The sequence below is a fragment of the Anguilla rostrata genome, chromosome 1, assembly GCF_018555375.3.
Source record: "Anguilla rostrata isolate EN2019 chromosome 1, ASM1855537v3, whole genome shotgun sequence".
NCBI lineage: Eukaryota > Metazoa > Chordata > Actinopteri > Anguilliformes > Anguillidae > Anguilla > Anguilla rostrata.
The window spans coordinates 71,187,291-71,203,552 of NC_057933.1; the positions used below are offsets into that span (position 1 = coordinate 71,187,291).

The 16,262-nt window shown below is 40.9% G+C and overlaps 1 protein-coding gene across 4 annotated transcripts; it reads left to right on the forward strand.

Moving 5' to 3' along the window:
- The first annotated feature begins 902 nt into the window (after nt 1–902).
- On the forward strand, nt 903–15,479 carry slc2a3b (solute carrier family 2 member 3b). 4 transcript variants are annotated; one of them, XM_064309902.1, is made up of 11 exons: nt 903–1,061; nt 1,696–1,731; nt 6,562–6,663; nt 7,869–8,029; nt 8,257–8,497; nt 8,706–8,868; nt 9,541–9,728; nt 9,999–10,103; nt 10,222–10,323; nt 10,476–10,679; nt 12,118–15,479. In XM_064309902.1, the coding sequence occupies exons 2-11, from the start codon at nt 1,705–1,707 to the stop codon at nt 12,355–12,357; spliced, it is 1,533 nt and encodes a 510-aa protein (XP_064165972.1). In that variant the 5' UTR covers nt 903–1,061; nt 1,696–1,704; the 3' UTR covers nt 12,358–15,479. The 4 variants fall into 4 exon arrangements, with proteins under 4 accessions (XP_064165972.1, XP_064165944.1, XP_064165953.1 ...); XM_064309874.1 differs by having other exon boundaries at nt 904–1,061; nt 6,559–6,663; XM_064309883.1 differs by having other exon boundaries at nt 905–1,061; nt 1,581–1,731; nt 6,559–6,663.
- The last annotated feature ends 783 nt before the right edge of the window (nt 15,480–16,262 follow it).

A 16,262-nucleotide genomic window follows, 5' to 3' on the forward strand; every position in this document is an offset into this window, starting at 1 on the left:
TTTAAAGACCGTTGATGTATTTGTTTGGGCAAACTCAGACAAGTTTCTTGACAAACTGTCCTCAGCTTTCTTTCAAATTCTGTTTCTGTTTCGAGCTCTGCAGTCTTGAGTAGGCATTGCCTACCCAGTTTCATAACCTCCCCGGACTCAGGCTCATTTTTTTTTTAACTTCCTCTCCATTGAATTAAAAGGAATTTCAATTGAAACAGCCTCAGTTTCATTATCATCAGCATGTGTGAGATTGTAAGTTTGTGCCAGAGTGCTCTTATATCATTACAACTGAGACCATTTATGTCTATTGCCATGTACATTCCATCTTTTATTTATCATATATCCAATCCTGTCATGCACCATCCTGTTATTATCTCATATTATTTTCTTAAATAGCGTAAATGGCGTAGCCTACTGTACATGCCATGTCATGATGTAACATCAGGACAGCGTGTCAGACAGCTGCGAAGTGGACACCCACAATGATTCAATAAACCGTAATACTTCGTGTGTAAGTTCAAGTGAATTTGGATGACCCTCACAGGTTTTGTGCAATAGAAAGCACTGGATGTGAGTTAAAGTCTTTTGAGGGGAAATACGAACAAAAACCCCACGGAAACTAGGGGATTGGACACACTCTCTTTGACTGAGGCATAAAATTGGCAATAAAACAATGCTTCGTAGAATGGAATTCAAGCAGTCGTGCTCGTATATAATCATTGTATTATTTCAGCGGCGTCCTCATAAAATATGTTCTGGTCACGGAAGGATTTTCGTTTGAAATTGCTCTTCTATTTGTAACATCAGACCGTCACAAGATAAAACTGAGTCACATCTTTTCTGTGACACAGGAAAAGGAGAAAAAAATTTTAATGAACGCCCATGCCCAGAGATGGAGTTGGGGGAACTGTCGTCAAAGCGTGGCGACGTGCAGCTATACGAGTACTACTATGGTATATAAGAACGAGAGAGAACGGGCACTAAACATTTGTTACGAACGGCAGTTACGGCATTGTAGAGAACTTGAAAGATAAAGCATACGCTTCATTTACGACTGATTCGAAATTAAGGTAAATACCTTTAAATGAATTTACTTACCGTATTTTGTAAATATAGTATAATATCTATAAAGTATTATTTTAAAAAATACAGTGCATTTATTATGAGGCGTTTGTTCCAAATTTTCGCACTTTTCTTACACATTTGTAATAATAATAATAATCTTAGCACAAGCATCAACATTTAGATTTAATTAAGTTACTGAATATATCTTTAAAGGATATTCATATTTAATCTTTTAAATGGGGCTTTCAAGGTTTTAAACGCAACCGTGGGCTACAACAGTTATGCGTGTTAAGCGAGGGAAAAGAGGAGAGCCGCGGGGAGTGAAGAGATTAAAAAAAAAATTTTTTTTTAAATGTCAAAAAGCAAGGCTGTGTTACGGAGTAGTGTAGCCTATACATCTTCTAATATACCTTCTTATATAGTTTTTAACATAGCCATGTAGCTCGAGAGAGAAAAAGTAAGACTTTACATGTCAAAAGTGCCTTCTAAAGGCTATGTGCTTTAATGGGTTTTTTTATTCGCAGGTTCAAAGCCAGCAATTCTTACAACGTACTACACTGTCTGAAAGTCTTGTGTTGCAAAGAGGAAGCGGTTATCCATTTGTGTGTAACGAGCATCCACTGTTGTGCATCGGTGCAGGTATCGAAGATGGAGAAGATAGAAGACGGCGACAGGGTGAGTGGGGACCTTTATCTCTCTTTACTTCACTAGTTGAAGTGCGGAATTACCTCGTCCTTTTCAGGAAAAGTTATTTTCCATGTATGTAGTCTGCTATTACTAACCCTAATACTGTGTCTGCCTAATACTGCATTAACCATCTTTGTCAAACCTTGTATAGTTCTTCACACAGTAGACCTATAAGAACTGTAACAAATAGCCATAACATAATTGTCTGTTTTCTCGGGAGGAACATTATGTGTGGATTTATATATAACTTTTCTTTTCTTCTCTTTGTTCCTGCAACTTAAGTGAGTCAGCCAGGGATTTACGAGACATGCGATTCAGTACTTTTCCTATTTGGGCGAAAAGAATAGGAGGAAAAGGGGGGGGGGGGGGTAGCCCATCCTCCGGTGGTGTTTAAACTTGAAGATCGCCTCGCCGCTCTGACCTGTTCTTGCATGTTCGGGTGAGTGAGGAGGAATGAAGCAATGTGGGGGGTGCAGGGGGCAGGGGGCGGAGGGAACTGTGACTGCAGAGGGGAGATGATGACACAGAGAAAGAAGATTGCGATAGGGATGCACTGAGGGTTGTGGCCGCAGAACTTTTCACTGTTACAGCGAGAACGTCTGATCTTGTTAAAGGAAAATATCTCAGACTCCAGCTGTGGAGGGCCATGGTTTTGTGTGTGTTCTAGCACTTCCCGAAAGTGTCTAATGTAAGTAATTGATTGGCTAAATTCTGCACACCCAGTTTTCGAGGCCAAAATGGGCTAAAACCATAACGACCTGTAGACACGCACAGTCCTGCAGGTGTGGGTTTTGAAATGCCTCGGTGTGGCAGCGTCCTTTGTATCTTCAGCTCTGCTGCCATCTCCTCATATCTTATTGTGAAATGAGATGCCTCAGAAAAGTAGTAAATGAACACCATTTTGCGTGTGTGTGCATGTGTGCGTACGCGTGGGTGTGTGTGTGTGTGAGTGTGCGCATGTGTGTGTGTGTCGGTGAATATGTCCTTATTTCAGCGCAGTGCCCAATGTCCTCTGCGATTTTTATCCCAGTGACCGGTTGTCATCTGTTGTCATGCAGTGTTTCTCATTGATCCACTGTTTTCGTTGCATCTATTCAGTGTAATTAACATTATTGCCGATACAATATCCGTGTTGCAGCGATTGGCACCATCAGATTCTGTGACTGGGGTTTAGAGCAGGGGTATCAAACTGAAGTCTCGGGGGCTCCACTGCTTGTGGGTTTTTTTTGTGGTTTCCTTTCAATCAGCCGCCAGTTAGGGCCTCGACAACCAGGTGTGTGTATCAACAAATGAAATGAACCACTAGTGCTGTGATACTCCAGCAGCCAGCAGATCAACTGCGGCCATCCAGGACTACTGCAGTTTAGAGTGAACTAAGAAGTAATGTCTGAATGTGTACAGTATGCATATTTTTGGTGCAGTTTCTACTATTCATTTTTCTGACTCCCATTTGTTTTTCAGTTTCAAGCATTGATGTGTACTCGGTTGGGCAACTTAAATTTCAGAATGCACTGGAGTACTGGGCTTCCTGTCCAAAACAGTAATTGCATGTACTTGCTTGTTTATTTCAGTGGATGTCAGTTAAGCTTAAAACGTTCCAGGGAATCTGTTATGGCAATGCGGGGGGAATGGGACAAGAGTCCTTTTCACCTGAAAGCGAGCTAGAGAGACTGTGTGTTTCGGATGACTGTAGAATATAAAGAGTATGCTCTGATTAGACTGACTACTGACCTGGAAGGGGATGTGTTGTCACGATATGCCTCTGAAATGCATGTACAATAATAACAATGGCAACGGTGGGCTGTTTGTGCTGACCTTTTCATCGGCGGATCTCAAACTGCTCTACGGCGAAGTTGGCAAACTGCCACTTTTCTGTCGAGGTTACAAGCAAAGGGGCTGAATGTTCTCCCTCTTACACAAGAGCTTCATGCCTCGGCACATATAGCTCTCCATCTCTGCTGGAGTACCCACATATACTCCCCTTATCGGTGCATGTAGTGTCAAGTCTTGTTAAATAAACCCTGTACAGTGGAACCTGCCATGGAGGTCACCCTTGGAACGGCTTGTTACCTGTACATGACGACCATTTTTTGGTGCTCCCTTTCCATCATGGTCACCTGCACAACATGGTCGTCAGGGGTTAATGCTGTTACTCTTCCACTGGAGCTTTATTTATGTGTGTTACGGCCAGTTGTCATAGCAGAGTTTCACCAAGGTTGGCATGTAAGAAAACGATTTTTATGCCTCCGTGACGGCACAGCCGTGGCCGGAGGCATTAGGTTTTCGGGTTGTCCGTCCGTCTGTCCGTCCGTCCGTCATGAACGCAATATTTCAGGAAGCCTTGAGGGAATTTCTTCAAATTTGGCGCAAACGTCCATTTGGACTCAAGGATGAACTGATTAGATTTTGGTGGTCAAAGGTCAAGGTTACCGTGACCTCACAAAACACTTTTTTGCCTTGAGGGAATACAAAACACGTTTTTACCTTGAGGGAATTCCTTCAAATTTGGCACAAACGTCCACTTGGACTCAAGGATGAACTGATTAGATTTTGGTGGTCAAAGGTCAAGGTCACTGTGACCTCACAAAACACGTTTTTGGCCATAACTCAAGAATTCATACGCTAATTATGACATTATGAGTTTCATATAAATGTCTAATAGGATAAAATGATGAAGTGATGACATTTTATATCCAAACTGGCTACTGGCTGGCGGAGGCATACAACCGCGAGGCAGTATTTCTAGTTGTTTTTGATTTTTACTTTTTTTCTTTCTTGCTAAAAATTAAATTGTTAATCAGTAAAGGCCATGTTGGCTCACTTCAGTTAATTGTGTTATCTTTAACTTCTAACTTTCTTTGATTTATTTTTCATTTTTAAAAGTAAGCCATGAATTCACACGGCAACCACGGTAGATTGGCATTTAAGAGGTGTGTCTCCATCATCGTTATCACAATTGTGTATCGCATTCTTACTCTGTGAAAGTTCCCAGTATCCATTTTAAAATGGCAGCTTGTAAGCCAGTTATGCTGAGACAACAAAAAAAATTATCAAGGTAATTAGAAAAGCTGATTGAGGCAAAAAGCTCTCAGAAAGCGCTGAGAAAATGGGCGCTGGTCATATACAAATACGGTGAAAACCGCCTTAGCGGTCACCTCTGAGTGCTGGTCAACTGAACATGTTCATTACTGCCCTGGCTGGCTGCCTTGGATTGTTTTCACTGTATTTGCGCAGGGCCTGTTTTACCTGATATGGTGTGAGCCACATTATGTGCTATCTGGGTTTAATTAATCTTCTTGGTTCGCTGACACAAATACAGCGTGTAGTACTTTCTTAAGTAGACAAGTGCGGTGTTGTTCTAGGTCTGTACCAAAGGTAAATCGGTGTCGTGACTCACTGTTGACACATTTGCTCAGAAAACGTCTTTATGGGAACTTCACTTTTCTTTGAATCGTGGTACTCATAAAAGCACTGTGCTGTACTGTGTCTAGCTTTGGAGCAAGACTGACTTCACTCCATATATCCCTGATACAACTCTCAGTGTTTCAAATGGTTTTAGGTATTTTCATTTTGTGTCTGTAGTACACATTCTAGAATATTCATAGCCCATATAACTTACTACAGAATTGTCAGTGGAAGAAGAAACCTTTTTCAATTGAATTTCAATTGTTTCTTTTGTTCATTGTGGCAGTAATTTTCCATGAAGCTTGCGTTGTCTGTTGTCCAATACCGAGCAGCTTAACGCAATGCTTAACCTTGACATGCGTTTCTGTGACGTTACATATTTTGGATTTGAACGTCTCGATCATATTTGTTTGTCATTTGTTTTGAATGAGTCATGAGGTCTAAGAAGGAGGGGAGTGACTGAGTAAGAGGGAGAGAGGGAAAAAAAGGAGAGGTAGCAGATGACTTTAGAATGGAGGAAGAGAGATAGCCTGTTGCATTCTGGTTTTACTATGTTAATGTCTGAGCGAAGCTGAAAGTCAATGATAGTGAGTTGTTTTGTCCGCGCCGTGTCAGTATACATTTTATGTTTACCACATTCCAGATTAGTTCAATTCGATGGAGTCTTACTGGCGTGACGAAACAATGTTTCTAAACAGAGAGTTCAGGACGGTACAACAGTGTCATGTACTGCCATGCCCTCTCCAGTAAATGTTTGTGTGCTGTTCAACTCTGTTTCACCTCGCTTGGTTCGACTGCTAATGTGCGAATGTTGCCAGTTCTGAAAGTCACTATGCCGTGAATGTGATCACTGTGGATAGGCCACTGTTTCAGAGGGCTGTAATGTCAGGCTGTGTGGAGAAGTGCAAGTTACTCCAACCTCGCTGTTGTGTAACTGGCAACACGCAACAGTGAGGTTTCCTCAGCGACGTTGTTTCAAAACGCAGTGATAAGCGTCTGAGTAGAATGAGTTATTGTGGCTCCGCTGACAATGAGCACTCTGTACGCCAAGGAGCTGTAGAACAATGTCTGTGTCCGCTTTGTGTTTCAGTGCAAACTATCTGCATACACTTCAGTAGTCTCTCTTACCCCAGATCCCCTCCCCCCCTCTCTCTATCTCTCTCTCTATCTCCATTCAAGTTGCTTTATTGGAATGAAATACAAATGTGATTATTGCCAAAGCATACATATATATATATATATATATATATATGTATATATATATAATATGTAAAATAATAATAATAATATTAAAATAATAATGATAAATGTAATAATATATAACAATAACAGCATCAACAGCAACAGAAGTAAATCACTAAATATGTATAAATCTCTCTCTCTCTCTCTCTCTCTCTCTGCTATTCATAGAAGAAGAAGCAGGTGACCTGCTATCTCCTTTTTTCTGTAGCCACAGCAGTTATTGGCTCCCTTCAGTTTGGCTACAACACTGGAGTCATCAATGCCCCAGAAGAGGTTTGTGTGTATATGTGTATGTCAGTCTGTGTCTGTCTAGGTGAAAGAAGAACAATTCATTATATCTCAGCGAGAGAGTGTCTGTATTTCTTTGTTAATTGCAAAGCAAAGGTGCAGCTTAATGCTGGCATACTTGCTTGAATTCCAGTTACAGTCCCACACAGCAATGACTCCAATGCAGTAACTGAGTTGTAAGAACATTGTGTCATCAATTCCCCTGTTAGGTGTGGCTGTGGACTGTGATGTAAAAAAACAAAAAAACAAAAAAAAAAACATGAATACTCCTACAGCAGGAGGGCAGCGGTATTTGGGGAACACCTACCGACAAGGAATGCTGCTAGACTGCACACATCCAGACAGCCAGGACACTTTGTACATACAAATTCTGATCTTCAGCGAGGAATTTTCTTGGCACTCCTCTAAGAGGAGACATATATTTGAAAAGCCTATATCAAACTGGCGAATGCTATCGGAAAAGGTTAAAATCAGAGTACAGGGCCCTTGTGCTCAGGAGCAAGTACAGACAGGCTACTTCCCACCCGCGCATGGCAGCATAACAGTAGAACGGTTTTGTTCAGGACATAGCTTTTGGCTCGACATTGGGGGTATATGTAGCTTACTGACAAAAACTAGTAAGCAACAAAAACTAAATGCATAGTTACGCCGCACTCTTCAATAATTTCAAAATGTAGTGTGCAAAAAATGCCAAGGGCTTTAATTGCACATTCTTTATAGCACAAGGTTTTTAATAGTGTTATGTACTGTGGTTGTGAAGTGAATGTAAGTGGGTTGGTTAAGTTAATTGAAGCCCACCTTGCCCAAAGTTTAATACATGGCTCTTCAGTTTTTCAAAACAGAATATTTGATTCTTCGTTGCCTGTTGAATTATTGTGTCACTTTCTGTGCTCTTCTTTGTCTATGTGACCACCTTGTGGACACATGTAATTACTGCTGTGTAGTGAATTGTCGCTCTGTGTGATGCTGTGTAGGAAGAATATTACTGAATGCGTAGGAAGTGAAGGAATCTCTTCTTTGTTTCATTCTGTATTCATTTCCCTGCATCATTCTCTTTTATTTAGTCTGTTTTCAGGAAACAAAATGGATTTGGTTGCCATGATATGAGAGTACCGCCATTAAATAAAAAATTATTTCCCTGTTCCAAACTTCCATGTGTAATGCCGCACTCTCTGATGTTGAATTCTCAGAGACTACGCGACTTCTTCAACGAGACCTGGATAGACAGGTATGGACACCCCATCGACCAAAACGTTTGCACCATCGTCTGGAGCTTCGCTGTGGCTATATTCAGCGTCGGGGGCATGGCGGGGTCATTCAGCGTCGGGGTCATAGCCAACAAATTTGGGAGGTGAGTGACGGCCATGACTGCCCAGGTTCACCTGTGATCTGTCAATCGGAATTATACCGCCTGGTCGCGTTCATGTGCATCTAAAACTGACTAATGCCCCCACCCCTTTCTCTCTTTCTCATTTCTCACTTGTTTTTCTCTTGCTCTCCCGCTTTGATCTGATCTCTTTCTGTTGCTCTGTTTTTCTCTCTTGCCCTTCCTCTCACTCCCTCCTTCCCCCTGGACAGACGTAAGTCCATGCTGGTAGCGAACATCTTGGCCCTGGTTGGTGGAACTCTGATGGGTCTCTCCACCGTCTGCTCCTCGTTTGAAATGGTGATCATTGGCCGGCTGATCATCGGTCTCTTCTGCGGAATGTGCACTGGTCTGACCCCTATGTATCTGGGAGAGCTGGCACCCACCGCCCTGCGGGGAGCTTTTGGGACCCTGCACCAACTCGGCGTGGTGGTGGGCATTCTGGTAGCGCAGGTGAGAGATAGCATAGCTTGCCGGACTACAACTCCCATGGATGGGTGGGACTTTAGCTGACACTGCTGCCTTGTATTGGGGATCCTTGGAAAAAATACATTTTGATAGACTTTGGGCTGCATTGCAAACAGCTCATCAAGGCAGTCAGCTCATATGAGTTAACTGAGGGGGGGGTCAGCTCTTTACCCATCATGCTCTCTTCTTGCAGATCTTTGGTTTGGAGTTTCTGCTAGGCTCGGCGACCCTGTGGCCTCTGCTGCTGGCGCTGACGGCCTTTCCAGCTGTACTCCAAAGCATACTGCTTCTGTTCTGCCCTGAGAGCCCACGCTACCTCATCATTAACCTGAACAAGGAGGAAGAGGCACAGAAAGGTGAGGCCTTGTTGGAAGAGAACACTTTGAACACTTTTGTCCAGGTTTAGCGTATCCATCGCGAGAAGGGGCATTGTGTGCTGCTGACGTTCGAAAGAGGTCTCCGTGTTGCGCACACTGTATGATTACATTAATTAATCAACATTTTCTCAGTGTGGATTTGTTCTGTGGGCATTCCACTGACTGGTTGATTCAGGTCCCTGCAGCCTGTCAGGTTCTGGTGACTTTGTCCAAGCTGTGTTGAGCTTCTTCGGGTGGTTTTGGTCTTTGGCTGTGGTCCATTGAGTTCAGCTCGTTGGAACTGTACAACTTTCTAATCTAGTCAGAAAAGAGAAGGATACTGCTTCTAATATGGTTGGAAAGTGCTTTGTGCAGGATAAATAAAGTTGATCGTTATAATTATTGTTATTTTTATTATTCTAACTGCATTCTGTTGGGAAGTCAGATCAGAATCTAATGCAATTTGTGTGGGAGTCTAGACAATGGAGTCATAATGTGTAGTCATAAGACAGAATTGCAAGTTTTGTACACACAGAACACAATGTCTGAGGGACTGAATTGCTGGAAGTATGCCATGGTCATAAGACATTATGGCCATTTTTTGCCTTCTCTTGTGCGTGGCGCAGCATGTCAGTTTAAATGAATGACAGCAATCCTCTCTCTCTCCCTCAGCCCTGCAGAGGTTGCGTGGTTCTGAGGATGTGAGCGAAGACATTCAGGAGATGAAAGAGGAGGGCATGAAGATGGCCATGGAGAAGAAGGTCACCATCCCTGAGCTGTTCCGCACCTCGGCCTACAGACAGCCTATCATCATTGCCATCGTCCTCCAGCTATCCCAGCAGCTCTCAGGGATCAATGCGGTAAATGAACTACAGTTCCCAGTGTGCCTCTGGAGGGATAGTCATGTGACGTAGCCAATAACAGTTGATATTAGAACAATTATATGAATTAAATTTAGGGAGAATATGGCATACATTTTGAATGGCATGGGAAACTGTGTAAATTTAATATTTTGTTTGCTAGTTTTATTTCTGTGTTTCTCCCCCTGTTAGCTGCTTAAAATTGTACAGACCAGTAAATCCAACTCTTTTTTTCTTTACTCATTCCCTCTTTCTATCCCACCTTCACAGGTATTCTATTACTCGACGGGTATATTTAAGACCGCAGGTGTCACCCAGCCCATCTACGCCACAATTGGAGCTGGAGTCGTGAATACAGTCTTTACAGTTGTATCTGTAAGTAAAACTGTTATGGCCAGCAGTCTGTTTACATAAATCTGCAGTAATATGCTTTGGAGCCATTGCGTATGCATGCCCTGCAGTGACACCCATCTCCTTTCTATTTGTTGGCCAGCTCTTCCTGGTGGAGAGGGCGGGACGAAGGACGCTACACCTCATTGGATTGGGTGGAATGGCCATCTGTGCCCTGCTCATGACAATCTCCCTCCTGTTGGCGGTGGGTTCCACTTCCTGCCGAATATCTCAAGTTTGCGTAATGACCACCATCGGGAATAGTAAAATCCTTCAGTGTCTGCTGTGGATGAACACGCCCCTCATCTTCATCGCCCTCTTTTTTTTTCTTCTTTTTTTTTGTCTTGTTATGAGCAGGTTAAAATTCAGGCGATGAGTTACCTGGCCATCGCGGCCGTGTTTGGGTTCGTGGCGATGTTTGAGATGGGTCCCGGGCCCATCCCCTGGTTCATCGTGGCAGAACTCTTCTCCCAGGGCCCGCGCCCCAGCGCCATGGCCGTTTCGGGCTGCTCAAACTGGACTGCCAACTTCATCGTGGGCCTCAGTTTCCCCAAACTGGAGGTGCAGTCTGCTCTCTCTCTCTCTTTTCTCTCTCTTTGTCTCTTCTCTTCCCTCTCTCTCCCTCTCAAATTCAAATTTCAAATTCCAGTTGCTTTATTGGCAGGAAATGCATATGTAAATATTGCCAAAGCATCAGAAATTTATTAAAAAAAATACATATTTACAGGTAAATATTAATGACATGTGCATTCTCAAGACAAAAAGAGCAGCACAATAGCACTGCACAATAGGATGGTCTCGCAGTGTCCCTCAGGTTATGACAAGATGAAATGTCGCCCTCTCCTTCTCCCTCTATAGCCCCTTTCACACATGGAACTCACAACATTACCGGGTTCAATTATCCGGGTTGGGTTGTGGTTTTCCATGTTCACACGTAGGTCTCCTATACAGAATAAATTCTGTGTCGAGTCTGTTCCCAAAATGGCATGACCATCCCACATAGATTAGGCTTATCTCATTGAGGAAGTTTAATATGATTGTATGCTTTTGCTGATTGTATAACTTAGTGAAAAGGGAAAGAATAGGGAAACTCTGTCCTTTAGGTGGCCTTTAGATGAACCATAGTGTATGTGGCTAGAGAAATTTGTGGTTTGTTTACCTGCACTAACTGCAGCTGCCCTCTTGAACTGTCTGTGACACTCTTGTTTTCTACCATCTCAATTAGATTTTTTTTCATATACGCATAAGTACTATAAAGAGTCTGTATTTTACCTCTGTTCCACTCTTGTTTTGGACTACTTGAGGAATGATTACTTTATTGGTCATTTATTACATTATCGGGAAGGTAGAAAAGCCAGTAATGTAATAATATTGACCAATAATATGATAACTACTCAGAGCAAACAGTAGCCATTAGATATGGGTTGACTTCTGAATGAATAAAATAAATGAATGATTGATTTGTACAGGGCTGAGAAAAAGCTTTTTCCCCCTTTCTGATTTCACCTTATCGTATATTTGTCACGCTGAATGGTTTCAGATTTAGACAAAAGATAAATGTTAGACAAAGGGAAATTGAGTAAACACAAAACACATTTTTAAATAATTATTTAATTTATCTAATGGAAAACGTTATCAAACACCCATATCACCCATGTGAAAAAGTAACTGCACAGCTACTCAAAGTGCTTACTGTATAAGGAAATGGGGTAATGTTCTTAGTTGTTACATCCCTTATGAGTGCCGTACAGAAGGTAATATTGCTAAAGTGTAATATTCTACTGGTTTGGGGAAAGAAAATGAAATTATACTTTTATCTAATTAATATAGTATGTAATTATGATAATCCTCATGGTTACTGTAACATTTGCAGTTTAATTTAATGGATAAGGGTGTTTTAAAAGATCAAAGTTGAATGAGAAATTGTTATTGTATTTATATTAAGGTGATCTCTCTATTTCTGAGTTCCTCTCTCAATCTCCTTTGCTCTGTTTTCCAGGAGTTGTGTGGACCCTATGTCTTCATCATCTTCATGATCTTCCTCATCTTCTTCTTCGTCTTCACCTACTTCCGGGTTCCTGAGACGAAGGGCAGGACGTTTGAAGACATCTCCCGCGGTTTCGCGGGGCCCGCCCCTGGCTCTGGCCTTGCCCAGTCTTCCGACGGAATCACCCTGCCCGTCTCGCCCACCACCGAGAAGGTGCCCATGGTGGAGTTCGGAGTGGAGGCCAAAAAGTAAACAGACCTCGCGCCAACGCATAGGCGGCGCGTGGGCAACTGAACAATGAGCTTGGTGTAAATGTGTAAATGTAGAGTTTACTGTAGGAAAGGGTTGGGGCCAAAAACACACGTAGAATGTCGTAGGAAGTAGTTCAAGTAGATTTGTTCAAATATGCAACGTACAGGGTGAAGGTTGGGATATATTGGTATGTGTGACTGATGCATTGTGGTTAAAGTAACGGGCGTCCTGTGCTCTCGTGCTCTTTTTCAGTGTCAGTCGTTTGATTACTGCTTCGATTGTCAAGTTCTTGAGGGAATTAGTCTTTTTCAAGTAACAAACTGTTTGTTAATAAGGTTGACGAGCTAACTTGCCAAAAACGCACATAATTCTGGGTCACTGGTCTTCTAAATTCAAAGGAATATAAAGTATCCAAATTATTTCTGGTTATCAGCTTGGGAGGTTTTCTTTTTTGCAGATAAAATGGCTGCCACAGTGTTATCAATTTAACAGCCATCTTCTCTGAAAATCTAAAACCGTCTCATCTGATAGGTCACTTGAGCGTGTTACTGTATTGTTTCTGGAGAAAAGGGAAAATCGCCGCTTTCCCCTTGAAGTATTTTTCATACATTTCCTGGTTTCCTCTGAAAATTATCTAGTTTCTGTCTGTCTGCTGTAAAATAACCATGAACCAAAACATGAACTGACCTTATCATGGCCTTACCTTTGCCTTACCGATAACATTGGTCATGGTATTTGCTTTGCACCAATCATTGGTTGTTATTATTTTTTGTATGCTAAAAGTTTTTGCACGCGATAAAGATCTTAGTAAATGAGGCCCTAAGACTTACACTTGTTTTTCCAAATTTGTAAACTTAACAAATAATACATTATAAAACATGGGAGTTGAATGTCTCACAGAGCATGTCTGTATGTGTATTCACTGTAACTGCTACCAGACTTCGGTTAGACGTCCGTTAGATGTCTAATCAACGTCAGTCATGGAGTTTGATATGACATCGATTAGTGGGGCAGAAATTAAAGGTGTTTTTTTGACGTCGGTAATGCAACGAGTACAGAACACTGGTCTGTTACAGGCAGAAAAGTGGTCGTGTCATGACTCTGCTTCGATTAGCCTTGCAGCAGCGGCGCAGGTCGACAAGTTAGGTGCGTTTATCTACTGTAATACGATGGGTTTTGTCTACAGCGGGGAAAAAAAGCTGCGGCACATTTCTCTGGCTGCGGAACCTTGTATTTGTTGCCGCACAAAATGCCACGCAGGTGAATATTTCACTCGTGGACACACGCGTTCTTTTTATTAACAGATTATGTTTACGTAGATTTTCCTTGTTCTTGACTTTTCCGTTTTTTCATGTGTCGATAAAGCACTTTTCCAAAACGTTGGCCCAGAATGTCATTAGAACTACTGTTGCTACGGTGCGTGCTCTGTAAGTGTACTTGTACATTTACACATACTGTTCGGAAAATACATTCCCTGTGTGTCATCATTCTGTAATAATCCATAAATCTGTTTTGTTTTATACTTTGGGAGTAGGGATATTCAATATGTATATTTTGAAAGCCATGAGTATGATGTTATGTTTATTTATTGCTTATTGTAAAATGAACAAGGTCGTATGTATGAAGAGATGGTTGATATGGTGTTAATGTCACATTTTCAAAAGTGATCAATATCCCGGATAATCCAGAACCAAAAACATAAATAATTTAAGTCAGTATAAACTCCATCTGTCATTGTATTTAATCAAGGTTTCATGCGTGTTAATTTTAAATTTTGTGTTGTGTTGTGTTTTTAAGTTATACATTTCAAAAAACAAGATTGCTAAAAATGTGGAACTAAAGTCCTAAAATGGAAATAAAATTATATTTATTTATTTTTTAAGTTCATTTGAGGCTTGAATTATTTTTTTTTACATTAGTACATTAGTAATATTTTTGTCGTGCTTGTCATTGTTTTATATGCTTTGTTGATATATGCTTTCCTTCTCTTTTCTGCACATCTTTTCAAAATTTGAAATAGATTGCAATGCATCCCTTATGAAAAACAATATATTAAAAAAAGTAAATAATAGTAAATACACATTTTTAAAAAAGAAATACAGAATATATATTATTGATTATATATTATTAATTAATAATAATTGTGATCATATTTTTGTATGTAGTCTTTCACATAAAGTAGAATATGTCAGGAAATAAGAAATATGTGCTACTGTCTAAACATCATTTTGCCATAAGGGAACGGCCCTAATGATTATGTGAATGTTACTGGCACAGCTTTCATTTGCACACATCTCTTTGGCTGTCTGCCTTTTTTCCTGGTCCTGTCTGTGCATGTTTGTACGTCTCTCTTGCTCAGGTCCTGTAATAGTCTCTGAATCATTGCCACCCCATTTTCCATTTTCCATTGTCCAGCGCACTCCTGACGGAATTGTGTCGAGAAATACGAAGTGTTCCGTATCTCTTTCACACTTCCAACTTTAAGCCGTCTGTGTGGTTGTGGAACGGAAAATTGTCATTCTGACATTTTTGTATGTTAGCTTTTATGTACAGGTGAGCTTTCCGTGTGTCACGCGTTTGTGCAGCTGAATTGTGTCTCTAAAACAGCATACCTCAGAGCTTTTGAAATCCTTAGGTGTTTCAGAGGCTTGTACTGTATCTGTGTGTGAGAATGTTCGTGCGTGTGCGTGTGTCCTTGTTAGGTGAGTTAGGACCGCATTTCCCATGAGACACCAGTCAGAGTCATCCCTAAAGGCTTCCTTTAGTCATGCCATCCCTATATTGAGAGCCAGATGTAGAAAAGTACTGCTGCTTGATGAGATATCTACTCTAATTCTTTCCTTTGGGTTTACCTAGGCTAGTAGTTAAAACAGAGATGTATTATTGCATTTCAGAATGTACGGGTAGCCTTTGGACAATAAAACAGTGGGGATATATACTTTCGGAAAAAATTATTTTATTTTCTCCAAAATCAACAAAATCAACAAATTAATGATTTAATGATGGTCCTACCTTGTACAACATGAGATGCAAATGCAAGTCATGTAGTGATATTGTGAAAGTATGTGTGTATATGTATATGAAATATCCTATACTTTCAATAAAATATCAGTTGCCATGTGCTTTTGTCATTTCTTGAGTTACTCCGAAGTATTGAGTATGTCTCATCATGGCATAGATTTTACTTGAAGGTTTTACTTAAACAACTAAATGTTCAGCAGGATTTTCATAACACTTTACATCACTATTGCTAATCCCATCAGATTTTTACTGGAAAGAAAGAAAGAAAGAAAGAAAGAAAGAAAGAAAGAAAAAGAAAGAAAATTTAATAGGTTTATACTCTATCAAAATACTGGAAGTCTTTGTAGTCAATGGATCTCTGAGCTACTGGTACAAGAAACTTGATTAAACTACTAGAACTAAGACTTTAAGATGGTATACATAATACTAGCAATCAGAATGGCATGATGAGGCAAGAAGGGAAAATTGGTTCAATCAAGAAAATAGAGTTGATTTTGTGGCCATTTGCCTGGTGGGACATGAAGCATCAGGATTGGGTAGGCTTAGACTGGACTTTCTTGGGAATATGTAACATCTCATTTGTCCACCAGGTGTCAGTGTTTATATTTTTTAAAGTACCTGCTGTAAAACACATCGCCCAAGGGGAGAGCAGTAGTGTGTATGTAAATTGTCTGAGAGAGGACATGTAAAAATTGTAAAATTGTAAGAGAGTTGATGCATGAGAAAAGCTCAAAATGTGAAGGACAGACAATGACATGGAGGAGGTGGTTACTCTATCACAATTCTTCATTGTTTTAGTCTGATTCGGTCATTACCAAACTGCCAAACATACCAAAGAGTTCTTTCAAAGTGTCTAGACATTTGTTGTACACACCCACCAATCT